The sequence below is a fragment of the Photinus pyralis genome, unplaced genomic scaffold, assembly GCF_008802855.1.
Source record: "Photinus pyralis isolate 1611_PpyrPB1 unplaced genomic scaffold, Ppyr1.3 Ppyr1.4_LG7, whole genome shotgun sequence".
Taxonomy (NCBI): domain Eukaryota; kingdom Metazoa; phylum Arthropoda; class Insecta; order Coleoptera; family Lampyridae; genus Photinus; species Photinus pyralis.
In genome coordinates, this window is record NW_022170738.1 from 15533020 (window position 1) to 15556603 (window position 23584).

Sequence of the window (23584 nt, forward strand, 5' to 3'; positions counted from 1 at the left end):
AGAAGTATCCCCTAGCTGCTTGAATGTCTCGGTTAAATCCAGTTGTTGAGACACTTATCTAATTGTCCAAGTGTTCAGATGGTCGGTACAATCAGTCCATTGCCAATCATATATATTTAAATCTGGTACAATCAAGAAAATGGCGTTAAGGTGGCCGTTATCTCTCTGATAAAATCGAAATAGGTATTGCGCCCAATTAAATTGATATCGATAGTGGATATGTGTGGAAATCTACAAATCCTCCCATCAAAAGATAAGGGCTTCAGACGGCGCCAACTACAATAGTACCTATTTCACTTGTAGTGGTTTCGCTCCTTTTACTTTTAGGATAGAATTTTGCCCAGAAGTGCCCTCTTGTTATTATTATTTGGTGGGAATACTCCCGGCTAGCCCTCTTGGTCAATTCTTACTTACCGTCCTAAAACTTCTCCTTCTCTCGTAAACTGTAACGTGGTTCCACCTCGAACGTGTGGTGGCTTGTCTAAGTAAACACCTAGTTATCAGATAACATTGAATATATTATTGACAGTTGAAAGCAACAACAAAATTTGCGACGTGGTCTTTCCGAATCACAATTGCCCCTTTTACAACTACTCCTCTTTATCCTTCTATACTAACTCTGATCCAAACGTTATTCACTAACACGAGTTTGCAAATTAACTAAAACAACCGTGATCACGTGTTTTCCTGTTTGTATTACTCGTTATTTTAACAATAAAAATGCCCTATTTTACCTAAACCTAATTATCCCTTAAGTGACTAACTATAATTAAGAAGGACTTATTTATTGAATAATTGAGTTCACAACAAAGGAACACACTGTAACGTTACTATATACAGGGTGGTGACTTGCGTAACGCATCATAGGGATTTCAATGTAAAATTCATAACATGCGATTATTGGCTCCCCAAGTTATTTTAGAGCAAAAATGTATTAAAGTTTTTTGTAGAAAAAATTTTTTTACGCCAATCAACCGTATTAGTTTTCAATATTTTTCATATAAAGACGGAAAATTGGAAAAATAAAACCCGCATCTTTTTCAATAATCTGCGATGCCAAGGAATTTTCTAAAACAAACAGATATCCAGTTATCATTTTACAGCAGTTTGAAATTGATTTTATGATCGACTTGGTTACTGTCTTGCAGTTAATGGTGACTTATTCGAACATTCATTGTAAATTGTTATATTAGGAAACCGTTTAGTCTTTCTTTATGTTGAATTCGCTGTTCTAAATATAATACTCTTTGAAAGAATTTGATTTCTTTTATAGCAGACATTCCATGGCATGACGGATATTGGCGTAGTTTTTGTATTATAAAATTCCATGGCATCAAAGATTATTGAAAAAGATGGGGGTTTATTTTTCCAATTTTCCGTCTTTATTATGCAAAAAATTGAAAACTAATACGGTTGATTGACGTAAAAAATTTTTTTCTACAAAAAACCTTAATACATTTTTGCTCTAAAATAACTGGGGGAGCCAATAATCGCATGCGATGAATTTTACATTGAAATCCCTATGATGCGTTACGCGTCACCACCCTGTATATACAATCTTAACATTCGTTATTAATCCCTATTCTCATGAGTCTCTTCGAATAACAAAAATACAAACAACCGAAACAGATCTAGCTCTTGAAGAATTTTCTAAATGAACTTGTGCTCAAATCTATAGATGTACATGCTGATGGAATTAGCTGGTACGTAGAGGATCCAAAAGTAGCTCGGGTTGACAACTCCAACTAGCTGGGACACCCCCTCTTTGTATGAGGGGTAAGGAGACTGCAATTCGGACCCCTTTTTTAGGCAAAATGTTTCAATATCGACACTCTTTAACTGGGCAATTTCTGCACGATTCACATCACCCACTCGCAATTGCAATTATAATATGACGGCGTAAGAAAAAGGAGAAGTTTATTTGGCGTTACATTTATTTTGGGTATCCGTCGCGATAAGTCCGCACAAACCCCGTGAGTACGCCCCGGCCGTAATCTTGGCACAATTAATCCGACCGCCCGATTTTTTCACAGTTCTAAAATTAATTACTAACACGAATGAGTTTTGCCCCGACCCCTTTTTTTATGCTTCCAAAGGTAATCTCTTCGGCCGCTACACCACCAGAAGATCTCTCTTCCGGGTGCCGAACTCCTTTACCGCGGTCGCGATTCTCCCTTATCCACTTTTCAAATTATCCCTTCACGACTTTGTCCCCATGAACACAAATTTTAAACCGTATACAAAATGCCCAATGAGATTACCATTCTCGGAGCGGAACCCGCCACTATTGGTTGGGAATATGCATGTGGTTTAAATTTACTTGATTCTTTCTCCAGCAAATATTTATTGTCCTGACACTATACTTAAATCATTAGTTTCTTATTTAGTTTGTTTTTAATTGCTAAAAATGTTAATTCAAAAGTGCAAAATAAGCGAACGAAATTCAAATTTTCGAAACGCTTCACTATTGGACGAATGAAAGTGACGTCAAATGCCACGCGATCGCATTTGTTGTGTCAATATTCATAAGTACTTAGTGCAGTCAAATTACAGTTTGCGCAGATTGAGCTGGGTGTTGTCATTTCACTCAACGAAATCAAGTGTCTTCTATGTAAAAAGATCCGCTGAATCCGAAAACCATAGTCCCCCTAGCCGAAAACTTCCGGAATATATTGTTATGTATAAACAAAAAACGATGAAAAAATGCAAGATGTTTCTTTTCGTATTTGACTTCAATTATCTCGTTAACTATTACTCTAAGGGAAAAAATGAAGAGAAATGAATTGGTTTAAAATTGAATTTTCCATAAGATACAATGGGCATGAAACGTTCATTTTCAAATGTTATTGTTTTTTATGGAAAAATACAAAAAAGCAATCCCAAAGATGATCAATTGGTTATTACTAAGTAAAATTCATCCGATCTTTTTGAAAATCCGTATTTGGTCACTTCTCTTGATAACAAAACAATATGACAAACCCGATCACCGTAGATTTGATAGTTATGGCATAATTAAATAAACAAATTTACAAAACGATACTTGGTCTTTTAAACTGGGTGACTCCCAGAACGTTCTACATTTGTTTACAGATGGTGGAATCCTAAGACAACCATTTCCAAAATTTGTCCCGATGATTCTTGCAAATTGATGAACTGTGGAATTTTTTTTAGTTAACTAACAAATTTAATAACTCCCGAAATATAACAAGGAAGGTAACTCTATAATAGGCCCTTGGCGTTCTGATTAATAAAAATCATACATTTTGGTAAAATTGAAGCATTAAAAAGCTCACCCTTTAATGAATCGTTCGATGCGACCCGATTTGCAAAATCATTTTTTTGTTGTGTCGAAAACAAGTCCGAAGTCAAAAGCTGATTTCTCGTGAACTCGGATTTGGACGTATATTTTTAATGTAGGTCTTTCCGAGAGCTTTCCATTCGCCTACTATACATTTACATTTCATAGCAAAAATTTTGTACCTACCTAAAAATGAAAGCTTATTAAATTTGCTATAACTTTGAGTGGATACATAATTAGGAAAAAACGGAAAAAAACGCATCGTTTTTATGTTATTGACTATCCAAGGTTGAATATTTTCATATGTGGATACATATCAATGTAGTATATGACCAACACCTACATCATGATTTCCTTTGGTTTTTTCCCTCCAAGAAACCTCATCGTAACTGCATAAAGGAGGGGTAGTAATTCGAAAGTGGATCGTGCTTTATGCAAATGCAAATGCAAATTACATTTATATTTAAAAAAATTTCGTCCAGCAAGCATCACAGACTAATATATTAATATATATAACACACAATATCACAATGACATTACTTTATACAAACTCCATGTACTCTTGGATTGAATGGAATGCGTTTTTTTTTATTAATAACTGTCTGACGGCATTTTTAAATCTTTTGTTTTGTTTTAAAGCCTTTACCTGTGGATCTAATTTACTATAGAGTACTGCCCCCATATAAAATGGGTTTGATTTATAGAATTCTGACTATGAAGTTTATACTGCAGGTTAGCGCCATGTCTCGTGGTATAATTGTGAGTTTCATTGAGCTTAGGACATTTCTCAATGTTTTGTTTTACAAAGCATAATGTGGTAAGTATGTAGATACATGGCAACGTCAATATATGATTACACAAAAACAACTTTCTACATAATTCGCGGTAGTCAGCTTTGAACATATTTCGAATCGCCCGTTTCTGTAGCATAAAAATTCGTTTTGAGGCAACGCTGTTTCCCCAACATATGATACCGTACCTGATGATGGATTCAAAGCAGGCATAATAATAGCTTTTTGTGATGCTAATAGGCGCGAGACAACTCAACCTCTTCAGTGCAAAAACACACACCAGCGCACTTTTTATGAATATAGCTTACATGATCTTCAAATGACAGTGAAACATCTAAGTATAAACCTAGAGATTTAATACTCGAAACTTGTTGTATCGAAGGTATATATTGGCTACAGACGTATCTCGAACTCTGTGTAAAAAATTGCATTAAAAGCTTTTCTGCTAATTAAGAACTAGGTTGCTTTCTTCCAAATAATGAGAGAGGTTGCACAATGAACCTTTAACTTTAGTAGCTGCCTTCGATTCCGTTTCTTCAGCAAATAATAAGGTTATATCATCGGCAAATGCAACATGGCGACTTGGCACCACTTGATCCATATTATTCATATATAGTATGAACAATAATGGACCAAGAACACTCCCTTGAGGAACTCCCTTATTACTAACAAGCAAGGAGGAGTTTTTACCATCGAAATGAACAAACTGTCTCCTTTGCTCCAAATAGGACTTCACTAGTTTGTATTTATACCGTTGTGCTCAATTCTTTCCAACAAGATTGCGTGCTCTACATTGTCAAACGCTTTCGACAAATCTGCAAACACAGCCATAACTTTTTTACCTTTATCTAAGTGTGTGTAGATAAAGTCGCAAATTGTGACGAACGCATTAGAGGTAGATGCATTTTTCTTGAAGCCGTATTGATTTTTCGCTAATACGGAGTGTTTATAAAGAAAATCAATAATTCACTTTGAAATGCACTTTTCAATTATTTTTGAAAAAATCGATAGTAGTGCTATTGAGCGATAGTTTTTTTATCGATTTATGGTCCCCAGATTTGTAAAGACATACTATTTTGGCAATCTTTAGAGGGTCGGGAAACGTAGCGGTACAGAAGCATGTATTTATTATTATTCACATTATTAACAAACACGGAACACCTGTTAGATACGAGAGCGTACAGGGGCCACAGAACATAGGTATGTTTTTAATTTGCAAGTTGCAATTCGTAATTTCTAACTCGTCATTTTGGTATTGCAATTCGAAATTCAGTCACAGCCCAGAGTATGAATCTCTTAATTCTGATGTTTTGAAAAAGCGCTCAAAACATTTACCCCTAATAATCAGTCGTGCGTCGGACGCGGTTATAGGGAACGTACCTACCTTAAGGGGGTGAGGCTATTAGTGCATTTACACCTCCTAAAGTGTCGGACGATGTCTTGGATTGTATAGAAAACACCCTTAAAAAAATATCTTAAACCAAAAAAATAAAATAATAAAAAACAGGACTGTTGCGTAAGTACACGTGTTTACAGTGCTCTTAATATATTTAAAAGTTACAACATTTCCTTTTTATTGTATCTATTTATTCCTGATGATAGTAGATAGAAACTACTTAAAATCTTTTCCACGTGTAGGTGATAACATTCAATTCAAGAACTACGACGCTATTTCTAACAAACAACTTCGCTATGAATATGAATATACTTTACCAATTGCTACAATAAGCACAAAATGGTCCAATCGTAGTGACTAAGAAAATTGTGAGTCGAACAGAGTAATTTATAAGTGAATAGGAGGTTTTTGCATAAGTGACAAAACAGAACAATAAAATCGTTGGGTATTTTCAAGTGGCTGATGTAAACACTTTTATTACAATTTACGATGAAAAGCAATATTGAGAACTTGGAAAACTGGTAGCTATTGAACCAAATAAAAACTGTCGCAATGGAAAAGGGCAACCGATTACCTCCTCGAGTGACGACCAGGAAGCAGCGGTTTGCAAAAAAACATTTCGCTTCCCAAAAAGTTATTCTTTGCTGTTATCGGGAACGAAAATTATAAGTGGTTTTGAACTCGATCTCCAAATTATCATTTAAGTAGGTATACCGATCAGTTCACTGATATCTAATGGATTAACGGGTAGGTAGGTATATAAGGAGAGACTAACTCGAATAAATCATGATTGGACGTCTAACATTCTCTTCAAACATGCTCATAATAGTGTTATTGGTTTCATTAGCGGTAGTACAAGCAGATACGACTCAAGTCACTGATGATGGCGACTTGTGGCAAGAAAGCGGTAAATTAGAAGGCGACATGGTGTTGGCCGACGGTCTACAAAATGGAGTTATTGATGCCAATTTGAGATGGAAAGACAGAAATATTCCTTACGAACTATCGGACGACTTCGGTAAGTCGTCTATTTAACAGTAGCGTTTTTTTTTCTAAATTTTCGATTCTAGACGAAAAGCAAAAGGCACAAATTAATGAAGTACTCGAACGAGAGTTTGCCAAAACTTGCATATCAGTGAAGCCACGCGTTGATGAATCAGATTATGTTTACGTTACTGTAAGTTGCCAACCCTTGTGACGATAAGGTTTCATTTTTTTACTGGCAGGGCAACAATTCTGGCTGTTGGTCCCAGGTTGGTAGGATCGGAGGAAAACAGAATTTGAATTTGCAAGTTATAGGGTGTGTTTGGAACCACACGATCGTTCACGAGTTTTTGCACGCTGCCGGTTTTTACCACCAGCAAAGTTCCACAGACAGGGACGATTTCGTGGATATATTTTGGGAGAATATTAAACCAGGTACCTCGAACTTTTAAAGAAATACCCTTCGTAACTGCTAATATTGTCTTAGGACGTGAGCATAATTTCAACAAGCACAATGGTGACAAGGTAACGAGCTTCAATGAAGCTTACGACTACAACAGCATCATGCACTACACAAAAAACGCATTTACCAAGAATGGTAAAGCGACAATACTACCCAAGGTATTGTATATCGATTGCTATGTTAGGTATTTTAAGTAATATTTCATTCTAGGGTGACCCCACTATTCCTATTGGAGTAGCGAAGGTAATGAGTGAAATTGATATTCGAAAAGTTAAGAAAATGTATGAATGTGAATGAAATGTGACTAAATAAAATAGTATATTGAGAAACAAATGTATAATCAAGTCTTTAAGCACACACACCGTTGCAAGTGCTTTAAAGGCCGATTATACAGGTATTTTTTTATCGTATTTTTTATTATATCTGCAATATAATTTAAAAATAAGGGAAATAAAATAAAATCATATTGACGTTATGCTCGAATACATATCTATTTATGTAGGCCGTTTATTAAGTGGCAGAGCAAAGCGATGAAAGATTTATAGGGGAGTCAATGGTGTCCGTCTGTCCGCCTGTCCGTTCGTCCGTGAACACGATAACTGTCGAACGCTTGGATCCATTTTGTTCGAACTTTGCACAGTTAACCTATATGCCACATGTAATAAGCCTATTAAAAATGGGTCAAATCCAATGACCCCGTGGGGTCACGCTTCTCTGTCCCTGCCAAACGCTTGAACCTATTCAGTTGAAACTTTGCACAGTAGACTTATATGCCACATGTAACAAACCAATTGAAAATGGGTCAAATCCAATGATTCCGTGGGGTCACACTGAGGTACTCTGCCGCTTTTTTAAACGTTCTTTATGGGTTTATTCACAATTTCATGATTGCCATGGAAATGTCAAGTTTGCTTATAAAAACACTATCTTTGCAAATAAAATGATCCACCGTTCATTCAGTGGCTTGCTGTAAAAGCAGAAGAAACGTTGGGACTGTAAGTTTTTGTTTTATTTAATTCAATGAACGAAACAAAATGGATTCGATCAACTACAACTCGGAAAATAGTTGCCGAAAATTTTTTACGAAGTATGCGGAACTATTCTGGTAGCGAAGGGGTTAAAATGAACACTTGGACAAATATTTCAAGACATTTGGAAAGGAAATGGGGATGAACTTTAGGGAACTTGAAGTTACGGTGAAAGAAACCTGAGAATAATGGGGTGGAAACGTGGAGGAACCTTAAAACGAATTTGAAAACCAATAGGAGCGGTCTATGAGGAAATTGGGGGAAAGCGTATGGGAAGAATGAGAGGAATTTGAGTAGAACTTGTGCGGGAGCTTGAAAGGAACTTACGAGTTAATTGCCAATATTGATGGAGAACGTGCAATAAATTAAGAACATGAGAAAAACTGTTTTATAGTTAAATGAACGCGGACTCACAGCGCGCTAAAAGACAGAATTTTCAAAATTGTGCTTCCATCTGATCATGGCTCGGAACCTAAAGTCTTATTTGGGTTCCGTTTGCAGTCCTACAAACCAACTCGATTTATTCGAGTGACAGTAACTGTACTATTCAGAATTTTAGAGTTTTTATAAAGAGAGGGTTTTCAGAGTAAATTTTGAAAAACGCTCTGATGTCAATTATCTTGATTCGAAAGAGACGTTATAATAAAACTAATTTCTTCATCTGTTAGTATCATAAACACACTTAATATTTGTATAACAAGGGAGGAAACTTAAAGATTTCCTCCTGCGTGTGAAGGTTAAGTAATCACACAAGATATTTCTTGGTTGTGGCACATGAAAATGGGTAGAGAAGTATCAAGAAGATAGTGCTGTTTCTACATCTTTTTCACTTTGTATAATATATTCAACTTTGGAGAAATAAAAACAAAATTGTACCTTCACTTCGATCGGATTAACTGATTACAACAAAAAGAATAGCTGATGTTGGTGGTTAGATCCTTCTCAAGTGCTTAGTTGCGAGTTGTAAAATTCGTTAACTTTACATTGATTTTTTAAATTATTTCTTCACCACGTCATCTAAATTTGGGTTTTTAAAGGAAACTTATGACTTTAAAAGAATAAAATGATGTTGATATCTGGAATTATATAGAGCGGATCGTTGAAAGGCCTGAACAATGTACCTACATCTGTATAGGAGTAAAAATGATATTTTGTGGTTGACGTTCAGCTATAAGGGATACAAAGTGCTATTTTTTACTCGAAATCTACTACCTACTGTCCTCAGTGTTCCGGGTAATGTTTACAAAAGCAATTTTACCTACGAAAGCAATTTCGATGATGATCCGTTATCCTTTTCAACGCCCAAATTTACACATATATAGACGCAAAGCTGCTAAATAAAACATTTTAGGATGAGAGAACTCCGAGGACAGTAATAGAAAATTATTGTAAAAACATCACTGGGGAAGAGAGGCTAGGAAAATATAAAAGGAAACTCGGAAGAGAAACTCAGAAATAATCGTTAAACTCGTTATAGTACCTCGAGCGTGTATAAAAGCAAACATTTGTTAAGAAATACTAAACAAGGCCACCTAAATAACATTGTATCTGGAGTACGTTTAGGGCATTCGCACTTTCTGTTAAGGCAGGCTCTTGCTTAAAATTTCGCCTACCTTTATTTTGTTTCTGAATTAAACCGTTTAGGAACAAAAGTCAATTCTTTAGACTGTTAGAACTTTCTTCCATTCAAATTCGTACAAACAAGTTGGGGGTGCTTAAACTTTTACAAACGCGTTTTATGTACTAGTCACGCAAATCGGCGATTAACGTTAGAAGTTGTTAGGGATTATTAAGTCTGTAAACAATCCAGATTGTAAATAGCAATTAATTTTCTTAGCGAAACTTTACCAAAAGTAATATTTGCCAACAAGACGATGTCATTAGGATTTGTAAACATAGTGAAGAGGCTCACCACTGAAGGTTCATTGCTATTTTCAATTTTCCAAAGGCGACGAGGTGTCTAGACTAGCCGTTGGCACCAGAAAATAGTTGACTGGGAAAAAACCGAACGCGACCTATCTGATTTATAATATTCCGCCCCTTACATAAATTTGGTGATCTTTGGTACGTTTTGAAAAATTAATTTCGCTCCACTACTTTCCACACCTGCTTACCGCGTCTAGCTTTTCACTTGAATAATTTGAGAAACTTTTCCAGTACACTGTTAAGGGAAGTTTTTTAACTTTGAACGTTGCACTTCAAAAGTATGCTCAAGTAAGATCTGGATGCCTGCCAGAAGTAATTTCGAAGTAAACTAGGAAAATTTCGGTTATTTATTATTCAATATTATCGAACATTTCTTTTTGTTTTACTGCATCGATATCAACCTCTGCTTCTTTAGGACGTCCTTGAGTTATACGTAACGGAAAAAGTCATTAACTTACCTCATCTACATTTCATTCAAGATTCTTATTTAGTAAAAACTTCGCAGAGCTTCCGAAGTTCTTGAAACTTTGAGCAGTGCAAATAAACAAACAGGACTTCTAGATATTTATTTTAAATATCTACGCTAAACTTAGAAGAGCGCCTTCTTTGCTAAACGTAATGGTAAAATAAACGAGATTTTTTGACATGCGGAAAGCAATTTGTAAGTGAATTTACGGCAGTCACGCAAACACATTTGCAATATCTCCGGTGCAACTGTAACGTGCGCAATAATTGAATCGTATTGAACACGCTTAACTGCATAACAGATGTTTCAATTTGAAAGCATCTTTTCCGTATTACATGCTGGATGATATAGATTTGTCCTTAATCAATAGAAATGAATTTAATGGCTCGTGCTACTTTTAGAATATCTAGAAGCGAGTACCCTCCTAAAAAACTTCACATCTACATAAATGATAAACCTATCAATAGATTTTGGAAAATGCGACTTTTGCTGTTGATCTTCTATTCAGAAACTATTACACCCCTACGAATTTTTCTAAACATTAGAGTTTTTGTGCGTTATTGTTTTTTGTCCTGACCAGATTGATGCACATTTACAAAACTGGACAATTCCGGTAATGACCTAAGTAGGTAATATAATAAGTAAATCTTAACAATTTTTAAACAACTTTATCACTAAAGCAAATTAAAACTTAAGAAATTACATTTATAATATTTTTGTAATCCTATGTGCCTTATTTCCATCTAAACACCAAAAATAATTACGGGGGACATCCTGTATATGAGATTATTTCAATTTATTAAGTAAATCTTGCTTACGAAATAAGCACAGATTTCTTTGTATTACTTGAATTTGTATTTAAGTGTTTGTTTTTCCTTCTGCAATTGTTTGTAATTGCGTAGTTTTCGTTTTAACTTTGTCGCTTTGGTTTTGGTCAAATTTGCGTGTTTTATAAAAGGTTGCATGTGGTCGTCTGGGATGGGAAATTTTAACGTGAAGCCAAATTTAATTAACGCACTTGTTCCTGTGCTGATAACGAAGAACCATTGACGAATTACGCGGAGAAGTTTGGCGCGTTCCGACGTGATTGGCGATTTATTTGAAAATGGTGGAAGTGGTATTTCCTTAAATACTGGAGACAACAAGAAAACCAAGCTGGTAGTTTCGCGATGATTTAAGAGCGTGTACATTTCTATACGCGAATTTTTGTACGGACAGTCAGCCCAATTTGTTTATATGAAGACGCAGTTCGTCGTTAATTAACCAAAATGGCGCAAGTTTAAGGCGTGTTGTCCGATTACGGTAACAGTTTTGTCGAGTTCTGTGTTATAAAACAAGGTGAAGACCAGAAACTGTCAGTATTGTATATTCCTAAGGTTTACGAACATTCCGTTTCGGAGCAGAAATGTAGACTGTTGGCTTAAGTGCAATTTAGCAATGCGTTCCTCTTTTTTGGAGCAACTGAAAACGTAAGTCGTAACTATATACTCTATTTATGCAATAGCATCCGAATGTAAACAGCTGAAAACCATAGACGGCGCAAAAAGGGGCCATTTTCCTATTAAATTACGAAGTACATATTTTGTAACTTACCCATGGAATGAAATCGCACTTTCTGTACTACTACGTTTACCATAGAACTTTAAATATTATAATGCCCTCGTTTTTTCTACTGTAATAACACCTTTTATGTTCTGCGAACATAGCACGCCACTGAAATGCCGGGAATGTTAAATGTACGGACAACTCAGTGCGCATGATCGGTATTCTGCTGCTCACATATTATATTGGTACAGATCTAGTGGCTGTAGGCTATAATCATGGAATATTTCTCTCATATCTCCTTTATATAGGCATCCTTTTGCATTTTCTATTTCTGGTTAGTTTCTGATAGGGAACCATAGTCATTGTCCTCTTCGCTGCTTCGGTTTGGGACGGCTTTCGCTTACTGTTCTGCCCTTCAAACCTAATATTTTAAAATTTGACACGCACTTTTCAATGGCACTGCTTGGGCGTTACAACATAGAAATTGTGACGATTGATGACTTTCTAAAGCACAGAACACATTTGATAAAAAAATTAGTACACTCTAATATTAGATGTACATTTGGCTTTTCGCACTCTCTGGCAGTTCCGTGTGAGGGAGCGCATATTCGATTACCCTTGGGCGATTCCGATAATGACCCAATGTCCATATAACTTTGGCAAGAAGTCATCACGTTTTATTTTGTTTTTAAGTACCTACACAAAGAGCACCCTCATACCCTTCACAGATCAAAATGCTGACTGGCCAAGAGTTGCCACTGAATTTACTTTTCCGAACCTCGCCCGTCAAGGGGTCTGTGTTTTAAATCGAAGTTTGTGGATTGTTCTGATCGTTCCGCACTGAGTTAGGGACAGAGGTACGGTAGGAGTGAAGAGAGCGAATTGAGGAGAGAAGAAGAGAAAAACACGGAAAAAATAATGGAGACAAGAATGGAAGGAGTGGAAGAGCTACTATGAAACAAAATAGTCCAGGAAATGAAGGTTTTGCCCTCGCAATTTTTTCAAAATGTACCGATTAACTTGACATTTTGACAGAAGATAGGAAATATCCTAAGGATCAAAATCTATATCATGCCAAAGGGCGCTTTCACCCTGGACGTGGTTGTTACCCCATCTTGGGTGTTAATTTTTTATTGTAATTTTAACACAGGAATAGATGGAAACATTAATTCTAAGCAAAAAGTGTTCCATACATTTTTTTCAGAAAGTTAATACCTACTTCTTCGGTTATTCGCGACCGAAAGTATGAGTTTTTGATAGAAAAGGTCAATGTTTTTAAATTGGTTATTCGTGAAAAACTCGAAAAGTATGCATTTTATAAAAAATCTATGTAGGACAAAATCGTAGCTTTTAAAAAAACAAAGAAAGTGGTTTTTTAATACTTGCTGTATGACCAATACGAACCGAGTTGTGGCTTGTTAAAAGTTAGCACTTGTTCGTCAAACGCTAAATTAAAGGGCTTCACAGTCAAATCACGGCAAAACTATGCATTTTTCGAGAAAAACTTTTAGAATATTTGTTATAGTAGGTACTTAAAAAAACCTTTCTTCTTTTGTTTTTAAAGTAAACTTTGGCATAAAAATTAAGTGAGTTACAATGAAAATAAGGTAGATCCGTACTTTTTTCAGCGAAAAAATCAGCATAAGCAACCCCTAATTACCAGCCTAATTAAAATTAGACCTTCCCCTTTTCCAGTTTTCTCTAACTACGTATTATTAGTACATTCTAGAAGTGTGACCAGTCTAGAAGACTTCATTTTGAAATAATTCAAGCTAAAAGTGAAAAACGAATTTTTGCAATTTTGTGAAAAACGTCCTTCTCTTCAAAATAACTAGAAAACAACTGGAGATACGTAAAAATTGCTAAACATCCAATTGTAGCATTTTTAATTGCAAACATTTTCCTCACCGGGAATTTTCTGTACGACAAAAATTAAGTGAGATATAGACGTTTAACGCGTGTGTTTATATGGGAGCACTACCTTGTTTTAGCCCTTTATGCTCACTTCATTTTAAAACTAAGAGTTTTAAAGGGATTTGATGTAAACAGCCTTGTAGCTTTTGCAAAAACCTACAAAATGGCTTTTTTAATACACTTTCTATCATAAAAAAGAAAGGAGTTATGAGTAAAAAACGAATCATAATTTTTTTCGAAATATTCCGAAAGCCCAAATCGGAGCATGATTATCCACATGACCGGTCTACATTTCGTATACTACACATAGAAACTTTTATACACACTTACACCCATTCCATGCACCTCTACACTTTGTAATGTATATACAGGGCGCCCATCGGCACAATATAGATTTTGAAGTAGAGGGTAAATTGAACTTAACCCATATTTTCGTGCAAATCAATGCATTTTGAAAAAATTGCCAGGTTTTATACTATTTTAAGTTTCGTTTCCTGGACTAAAAGGGAAAATAGATAAAATCAGCGAGAAGATGCTGGAGCAAATATGATGAGTAAGGGAAGAAATGAAGAGAATGGAAGAGCAGAGATAACGAAAAAAAAAGAACTTACAGAAAGGATAACTAAACTCGAAGAACAAAATAAGAGAAAAGAAAGGGAAAAAGGTAGAGGTAACAAATAGGGAAGAGAGAAAGGACGGAAGAATAGCTAACAGAAAACCTACACGTAGAGCCGAATATAAAAGAGACGAGAACGTTTGAAGCAAGGGGGAATAAGGTAGATATCGTGGAACTAACATGAGAAAAGAAGAGTGGGGTTATGAGGGGAAAGGGAAATTCGGTGGGATATTCATAGATGAAGAATTAATATATGAAGAAAGCGCACAATGAGAAATGAGGGAGGTTGCGGAAAGGGAAAGAGGAAAGGGCAAGAACTGGAGATGGAGATGTGGTAAACTAATGGTAGAAGATGGTGCAATCATGGATAGAAGAAAAGAATTGGGAGAAATGATCCTAAATGAATACATGGAAGAACCAATTTGCGAATAGGGATAATTTAAAGCGAAGAGCAAAAGGAGGTATATTAACAGGGGCAAAAAAAGATAAATGAATGGAGAGAGGAATGGAGAGGGGAGCAAGGAATACAAGTCAAACGAGTAGAAGTGGAGAGGAAGAAAATGAGAGTGACAATGCCGTAACGATATACAACAGAGAAGGTATGAAGGAAGTAGAAAATATGGTAGATCAATTGAAACTTGGAAGGAAGAGGCTAATATTGATGGGGGGGGGGGGGAGTCATTAATGCCAGTACAGGAACAGGTCGAGATGGATAGAGGAACTCCAGATATAAAGGGTGCAACAAAGAGGGAATTACTGGAATTATCAGAAAAGAGAGGTTGGAGAATTTTAAACGGAAATATGGAGGGATATATGGACGGGAATTTAACATACATGGAAGGAATAGACTTTTGAAACGTGATAAATAACAGGGAGAGACGAGATAGGTAATAAGACTTAGATTTTTGCCACAGATATAGTCAAGGAAAGGATGAGAATTCTAGTAAACACGATATAGAAAAGAAGGAGTTTACCCAAAGAATGGAAGGAAGGGGTACTAGTGCCGGTCTTCAAAAAAGAGAACAAAGATTGTGTGGGAATAGGAGAATTACTATAATGACTACGGAGGCGTATAGATACTGAACGAAAGACCATAGAGACACGGAAAAGAAGAGGATGTTAGTGAAAACACAAATTGGGTTCTGGAAAGGGAGGGGAACGATCGGCTGTATATATATATTAAACAGATTGACGGACAAGTAATTAAAAAAAGAAGGGCGGAAAAGTGTTTGCGTTTTTCATGTACTTTTGGGCAGTGGCAAGCGACACAGTGGAAAGGGAAAAGTATGGAAGTTTGGAAAATTGACAAGCAGTTAAAGGACAGAATCAAGGAAGTATATGGAGAGACACGATTGAACGTAGGAATAGAAGGGAAGAAGTCTGATGTGTCTTAGACAGGGATGCCTAAAATTATTTAATCCCTACTTAGGAGACAAGGAAAAAGTATTAAGACAAGGAAAATGTGGAGGGATAGTGGTGGAAAGAAGAAAGATGTGGTCTCTGGCATACACGGACGGCTCAGTGATCCCGGTAACAGGTGGAACAGATGAAGGAAATGTTGGGAAGAATGGAAATGTATTGGGAAAGGAAAGGAATGGAACTAAATGTAGAAAAATCGAAGATGATGAAATTTGGTGATAAGGGGGTGGAAAGAAAAGGGAAATAGGATGGAAATGGAGGCAGGAAAGACTAGAAAGCGAAAATGGAAAAAATAAAGATGCCGTTGGGGCGCAAGGCGGTAAGACTCGAGGAAAGTGGAGATAGAGAAAACAAATTGCTGAAGGAATGCTTGATAACGGGGATGACTGCAAAAGGAATATGGGAAGTAATGAGGGGGAAATATTACGAATGAAATGAGGATACGGATATCGAAAAGATGAGAGGAGTAGGAGAAAGATGGAAGGTGAGCTGGTAAAAAGGGATCTGTAGTTACAACAATATGTGTGGGAAGGAAGAAAAAGTATTAAAACCCTGGCGATAGATTCAGATGTTGAAATGAACAGAGAGGAAAGAGGAATGGAGACAAGAAGAAGAAAGAAAGTCTAGAATATACGGAGAGGACATAGAACACGACATGCCATCGAACTGTACGGAGGTGGAAATGACGGTAGAAGTGTGATGCTGGATAAGGGGGGAGTTTAATTGGAAAAAGTTTTGCAAAGCTAGCGTGTAGTAAGGATTGATTGATATTATGTTCAGATATCAAGGTGTAGTTTTCTTAATTCGATTATGTATTAACCAACTTTGTAACTATCAAAGGGCTGGGTAGGGTGCAAATTATGGTAGAGATACTAAACCTTAGTTCTTAGCTTTCAGTTGTAATGAAACAATTTAACAGTACATGTACGTAAAATGTCTAATTGGCAGCAATACCCAGCATTAAACTATTTCTATTTTGCTAAATGCTTCACTGCAGTTTAGGAACGTGGTGAATATCTCTACCTTCCACTGGACTAACAAACCCTGCCCTGATTTCGGGGTTAAAGCTTCTTAATGCGTGGTCACCAATCTGCTTTATGCGGATAGGAAACAGTAAGACTGAAAAGGAACGTTATCAGAACTTGCAGAGTTAGAAATTACATAATCAGTTATTATGTATCCAGGCCTTTGGGACTGAAGAGTTAAATAACTGAATAAGTTAAAAAATTAAAAATAACAAACGCTTTTGAAGATAGGTATCTTAATTGTCCCAACATTATACAATTTAAACTAGGGGGGGTGGTGAATTTATAATTATGTTCAACAAAACTCGTCCCTCAGAGATTTAAAATTTTTCTCGCTCATTTAAAATAACCGCAACAATATTTTTAACTTTTCCCTCGAAAAAGTTAAATTTTACATAATTTATCAACAAAAGCAAAAGAATTCGAGGAAAATAGAAAACGAAATTCTTTTTATACCACCTTTAAGCATTTTTGTCCGCATTCCTTATTGCTTAGAAATGTTTTACTACAGAAATATTTTTCTACGAAGGGAATCAAGGGATTTCTCTTTGCAGGAACAGGCGAGTATAACAAGGAAACCGTGAGCCGCAGTCAGCACGCCTTGGTACGCACCCTCGATGCCTGTGAAATGTTCGCGCCCGAGCTTTACCCATACCAGGTTAGTATCATTATTAAAATTTAGATCTGGCGTGAATTTGCGCGCGCGTGAATTATGTAAATTTTCCAAATCTTCGCTTTACACTTTTCACTAATATGCACACCTTTATTACATGTTTAATTAAATGCGTAGGTTATAGGGGTGGGAGATGAGAACTTTTTTTTCTGATAAAGCTATTGCCCCAAGCATCAGGCTTACCACATTATGTGGAAAGTAATCTTTGGCGAAGTCTACACGGCCGTCGGATTATTTTTTGTTTGAAAAGCTCACGTAGCTTATTCAGATGGAAGACTGGCGTTTTTATTACATGGAACCTTTTATGCAAACCAATCAAAGAGATGCGCCGTTCGCTGTTGTGCCCGTCAGTTTCCGCGTGATGATTATTTTACAAACACTTCTGTGGTTGGACATGGCCGTTAGCGGAACGCTAAAAATGTTAACAAGTGTTTTCGTATTAAATTGAGGTAAACATGCTTCGGTAAATTGCTGATTATTGTAGTGGAACTAATGACAGACCCACCATACAACAGCTGTCGTAATAAACGGATCTAATAAAATATGCGATCGCACTCGCCCTTTTCATTTACATTAAAAATAATGCGTATGGTCCGCTGTTTGTCCTTCTTTCTTTACTCTATAGCATGCTCTTCAACGACTGTACAAGTCATATAAATTCCAAACGGAAGGTTGTACCTTTACGACCTTGTAGGATTCATAGTAACTCCTCAAGAGTTGGAGACAAAACTACTGCTAAAGTTTTCAAGGTATTGACTTCTTTCTTTAAAAGGTTCATTACTGTAACACACAAACTACCATCTATCTTTCTTGGTTAATTTGATATCGGTTAAGTTGGTGAAACATTTTGGAACTTGATGACTTCTTGTTGTGGTTTGTTGATGGCTGTGGTTCTTGTCTTGTGTTGCTTCTAATGTTAAGGTCTATCTATCTATCTTTCTTGCTTTTAAGCGGAATTAGGAGATGCCATTGTCCTTACTGATGAATTCTAATTAGGTCTCAATGCCGGACAAGTAGGCTTGTTCCATTTTTGTTAACTGCATGAATTTTGAATCAAAAGGTGTCAAAATGGTAGTTTAGGCACTGATTACGTTCGGAAAACGTGGAAATCCTTTATGATGTGCAAAGTGAATTTTTTTAAAAGCCCAGAGGAGGAGGAGGAGACAGACCGTTTCGTTATAATTGCAGTTACAATTCCGGAACAAATATCGAAATCTCCAGATATAAACCTCGATGTAAGTGGAGTTCATTTCACCAGATTCTGTCGATAAGGTCTACTCATCTATTGCGTGTTTGACCCGTTAAGATGGCGGTGGATCTTCGCAAATGAGTCTTCCTTGTGCAATATTGAGAAAATCCAAAATTCAGCGGTTTCCACTCAGGAATGTTAAAAATGTAAAAAGCACAATCAGATAAGTAATAAATAATGAAGAAAGAGTAAACCAGAAGTAGAAGCCTAAAAATGATTATTTCAAAGTCAAAAGGTAAATGCGTAATTTTTGTTAACATACCGAAAACGGCCTTAGAACTTGTAAAATATATCCGTAAATGCATCAGCAAAGAGTCGAAAGCAAAATAACAAGAGAAAACTTTGCTAAAGTTATACAACATCAAGAAGGCTGACAAGAATCGTCGAGTAACCGTAAAGGCATGTATTCTTCTGAAAACTCTGCACGACCTCCGTCGGCGAAACAAGGAACATTCTAATGTAATGCTAATTTACTACAAGAATTAACTTACGTTTAAAACTAGTGGATTATAAACGAAACAACTAGGTGGCTCTACAAGAGCAAGAATACAAAATGTGAATTACGAGCGCAAAGAATGTAATACATTCATGGCCATTATTTTCGAATGGAGTTACGTTCAAATTTGTCTATAGAATCAAAAAGAGTAAAAACATACAGGGCGTGCCATTAAATTTCGAAATTTGGGGTTACTTCCCCCTGGAACTGATGGAAAACTACTATTGGCTTAAGTCGATCGTAATGCATCTTCTGAAATATTATGAATTCCATGAACCTTTTTCAAGTAAAATACTGATCCCTCGTCACACCGGATGTTGATTCACACATTGTTATTTGGAATGAGATGTTCTAGCTGTTCTTGACTTGATTTTTTTGGATTAAATTTGCTGTAAGACATACTCAATACTTTCTTTGCTTAAATAAGACCTCTTACCTAATTATGTAACGTAACTCAAAAAATGTGTACACAAGTTCATATGATATTTCGCAGTTTTGAAAATGCGTTCTGCACTATTTAGCAAATTCTGGGAATAGGGTCCTATGTCGTTTCCTTTATAAAAGACAATTTACACTGTAAAGGATTTTATTATTAAAAAAATAATTCCAAAAACAAATCAAGTTTACAGCAAGTTTTGCGAACAGCTAAATCAATATAAACTACGAGGTCGTATATAAAACTGAAAATATTTGAGCGAAAACAGACTCATTGAGTACAGCCGTCCTACATAATTTTTTCGACCAGGAACCCGGAAATTCCTACTACTGTAACCGTAATCCGAACCACAACTCTTTTGGATAAAATCTAAACAAGAAGATTACGCATAACAAAAATTTCTAAATGGAAAACCAAATACGGAAAAACAAATTCAAGCAAAATAAACCAATTTTGTCCTTATTCGTAAAAAAACACCAGATTTGCACCTAAAAATTAAAATTATACCACGTACAGGATGGCCCAACCATTTCGAAGGTGCTGACACCAAAATAACGTTTACGTGACTTTAATAACCTGTGATAAAATTCTGAAGAATGTTTGTACAATCGCTGAATTATTCCAATTCTGTGACCATAACATTTAAATTTTGAAGAACCTTGATATAGGATCTGCTTTAAGGTGTACCGGAAGAGTCTGTACATATATCTATCAAGAATTTCCAAAGAAACATTTGAGAATCTATCCTTTTCTTTTTGTACTTACTAGTAGCTACTTACAAAATGTGCACATTCGTACATGGCTATAATTGAGCTTTTAATCCACTACACCAAGGTTTCCTGCAGATCTTTATTTATTTATTTATTTATATTATTATTACAAAGACGGTCTTTATAGAAAATTGACTGAGATGGAGTTCGGTAAGAAAATTGAAGAAAAGAATATAATTGTGCAAAAGAAGTTTGTTGACATGTAGGAAGTTGTGACTGAAGATATTTAAATAAAATTGAAAGAAAATAATGTGGAATTGGTGAAGAAGTTGTATAAAGTGAGCAAAACATGGGGAAGTTCAGGAAGAGGACTGATAGAAAAATTAAAAAATGATCTAAATCTCTGCGAAAGTAATCGCTATCACATCCTCAGGAAATTCAATTAATTATTACTTATTTTATCAATTATACACGTATATTAATAAGATAATGCGGCTATTCGGTAGCCATTCCCACAACTTGATTGTAACCCTATACTTCAGCCCTAAAATTACTCACATGTTCTACCCCGCGTACCATACCATCATAGATTGATACATCAAAAATATATCCTCCAAACCAGAGATAAGTGCTTAATCTCGCTACCAAATGATACTGAATCTATGCACAAGAATAGGCAATGATTCATGCAATTAGACCCACATGAATTATTAATTCTGCACTCTGCTTCAACGTGCCCCGTGACTTTACTGTAAAGGAATGCTTCCTGAAAAGGAAATTGAAAAGCACAGGTGACACCAGTGAACGCAATGACGGTTACAATTTAAGTATTACAGCAAATCTCAATCAATTAACTACAGTGACAGTGAACCAAAAGCGAAAATAAACCATTACATGTGGAAATCCTGTTTCTTTTAGAAGTGTCCTGAAAATTCATCCTAGCAAATGAATTGTAACACCAAGGATATTGCCGGTTTCAAAAGAGAGCTCATGACTAGTTGTCATGAGCCAGGTGTTCTAAGAAAAGACTGTTCACTTTTAAAAGGAATTAAAATTTAATTGAGTGTACCATTCTGGAATAAAGTGGTGGTTGGCTTGCTTTATTAAACTGAAGCATTTAAAATCAAACTGCCGACTACGAGTCCCATTGAAACTTCAATGATACTATTATTATTATTGCCGGTTTCCCAAACAATGATTAGGGTTACTGATTAAAAAAAAAATATTAGAATGGGAAACATCTCTTACATTTCAAATCAATTAGCCTAACAGTACGATTACATCCCATACATAAAATTCCATCCTTTCTTTGCCTCATAATTACTTATTCTCTTTTTACATTAAAGATCTGACCTTAGCTTTCTTATTGCTGGCCCAGTTTACTTCAGACATTCGTGAAAAAGAAAGCAAAACATTCTCATACACACTTTGCAGCCAACAATTGCCCAGTTTATTGTACATCAGGGCCGGATGGATGGGGGGGGTATGGGGGGGGGTCACACCCCCCCTAACGCGTGACCATAGTCGGCAAAACTTCAGTTAGTCGGCACTCGGCAAATCGCTATTCAAATGAAATTAATTAAATTAATATTGGAAAAAAATTGCGTAAAATACGCCGGTAAGCCGGAAAACCGTTTTCCGCCCCTTCCACGCAAAATGAAGAAATATTGGTTGTTACTCTCATTGATATTACGAGGATGTAGATCCATTACCTTTCATGGTTAAAGGTCGCTTAAAAATGTTCCGCAAATTTTTCTAGCCGTTATGTTTGCATGGGTTTAAAAGTTGCGATAGGAATAGATGGTAGATAAGTATACAGGGTGGTCATTTTTAGCGCCTGACGATGGGATCTCTTATGTTGAAAACTAATGGTCAAATTGGGGTAAAGTTAAATTTACAATGCGAATCAATAATTGAAGCCACTTGTAGGATAACTCTTTTAGGTTCAATAATTAAAAAGAACTGAATTCTGCGTTTTAATAATTCTGTCTTAAAAAAACGAGTATACCTACTTGAGAAATGGGCGGTTTAGACTATGACATTATTTTTTTAATTTGTTTTGAACGTAGTGATCACATTGAATTTTTAGATTTTTTTAATAAAGAATTTACTATGGATTTCTATATTACATTTTAAGCAATAACACTTAATTATTCAATTGTCACGAGAGTGTCTTTTAGGCAAAAATCGGTTTCGGATAGATTACTACTTTTAACTTAATAATAATATATAATAAAATCTTGCCAAAAGAACGCTTTACTACATTTAAAACGACATTTTTTAATTATTTTGATTATAAATGTAAACTACCAAAGCAAAACAGCAAATGAGTTTGACTGCAATTTCTAAAGCACTACTGTCGTGAAAATTGAATAATAAGGTATTTTGGTAAAACAAAGTAGTAAATTAAAAGCTATGGCACGTCAGAGAAAAATAACTCTGATGAAAGGTCATAAGATGAAATTTGGCGACCCTAAATAAAAAAAAAAGTTCTATGCCATTCTGGCCATATTTATCAAATTCCTCTGTAAAAGTCTTATAAACACTTATAAAAACTTCGACTCGGTTTTCGTGCAAATAGAAACAAAATAGAATAAATATCCATGACCGCCGCGAAAAAAGAGCACACTGTATAATGCCAAATCATAAAATAATAATTATCATTATTACTTTGGTATTTATTATATAGTTTAATTAAAAATCATTTACGTTCCTCTATGGCGGATAATTGGCTAACTGCCTTATTGGTTCTAAGTAATCAGAAAAAGGATTGTAGGATGATTCGCCCCCGAAAATTCGCTCCGGTAAATTCGCCCCTGAAAATTCGCCCCCGGAATATTCGCCCCCGGACTATTCGCCTCCGTAAGATTCGCCCCAGAAAATTCGCCCCGGAAAATTCGCCCCCAAGAAAACTCGCCCCCGGACTATTCGCCTCCGTAAGATTCGCCCCAGAAAATTCACCCCCGGCAATTTCGCTCCCGACAAATTCGCTCCTGGAAGATTTGCCCCCGGCGATTCCGCTCCCGTAGGATTCGCCCCATAAGATTTATTAATCCTCGGAGGTAACAGGGCTAGCAGTTCATAAAATGAATTTTGTTTAATTTTAATTTTTTTTGTAATAACTGTGTATACCTACATAAAGGGGGTAG

General features: G+C 35.9%; 2 protein-coding genes across 2 annotated transcripts in view; both read left to right on the plus strand.

Moving 5' to 3' along the window:
* The window catches only part of LOC116175798 (octopamine receptor Oamb), a 150991-nt gene that overhangs the window by 65587 nt on the left and 61820 nt on the right, over positions 1-23584 (plus strand). Inside the window, exon 2 of the mRNA XM_031494097.1 lies at positions 17426-17529. The gene's annotated coding sequence lies outside the window, so the exon portion shown is untranslated. The remainder of the gene's footprint in view (positions 1-17425; positions 17530-23584) is intronic.
* On the plus strand, positions 6219-7313 carry LOC116175800 (zinc metalloproteinase nas-14-like). The gene is made up of 6 exons (XM_031494103.1): positions 6219-6232; positions 6333-6503; positions 6556-6662; positions 6712-6904; positions 6957-7090; positions 7143-7313. Exons 2-6 carry the CDS (start codon positions 6410-6412, stop codon positions 7227-7229), a joined length of 615 nt encoding a protein of 204 aa, XP_031349963.1. The 5' UTR covers positions 6219-6232; positions 6333-6409; the 3' UTR covers positions 7230-7313.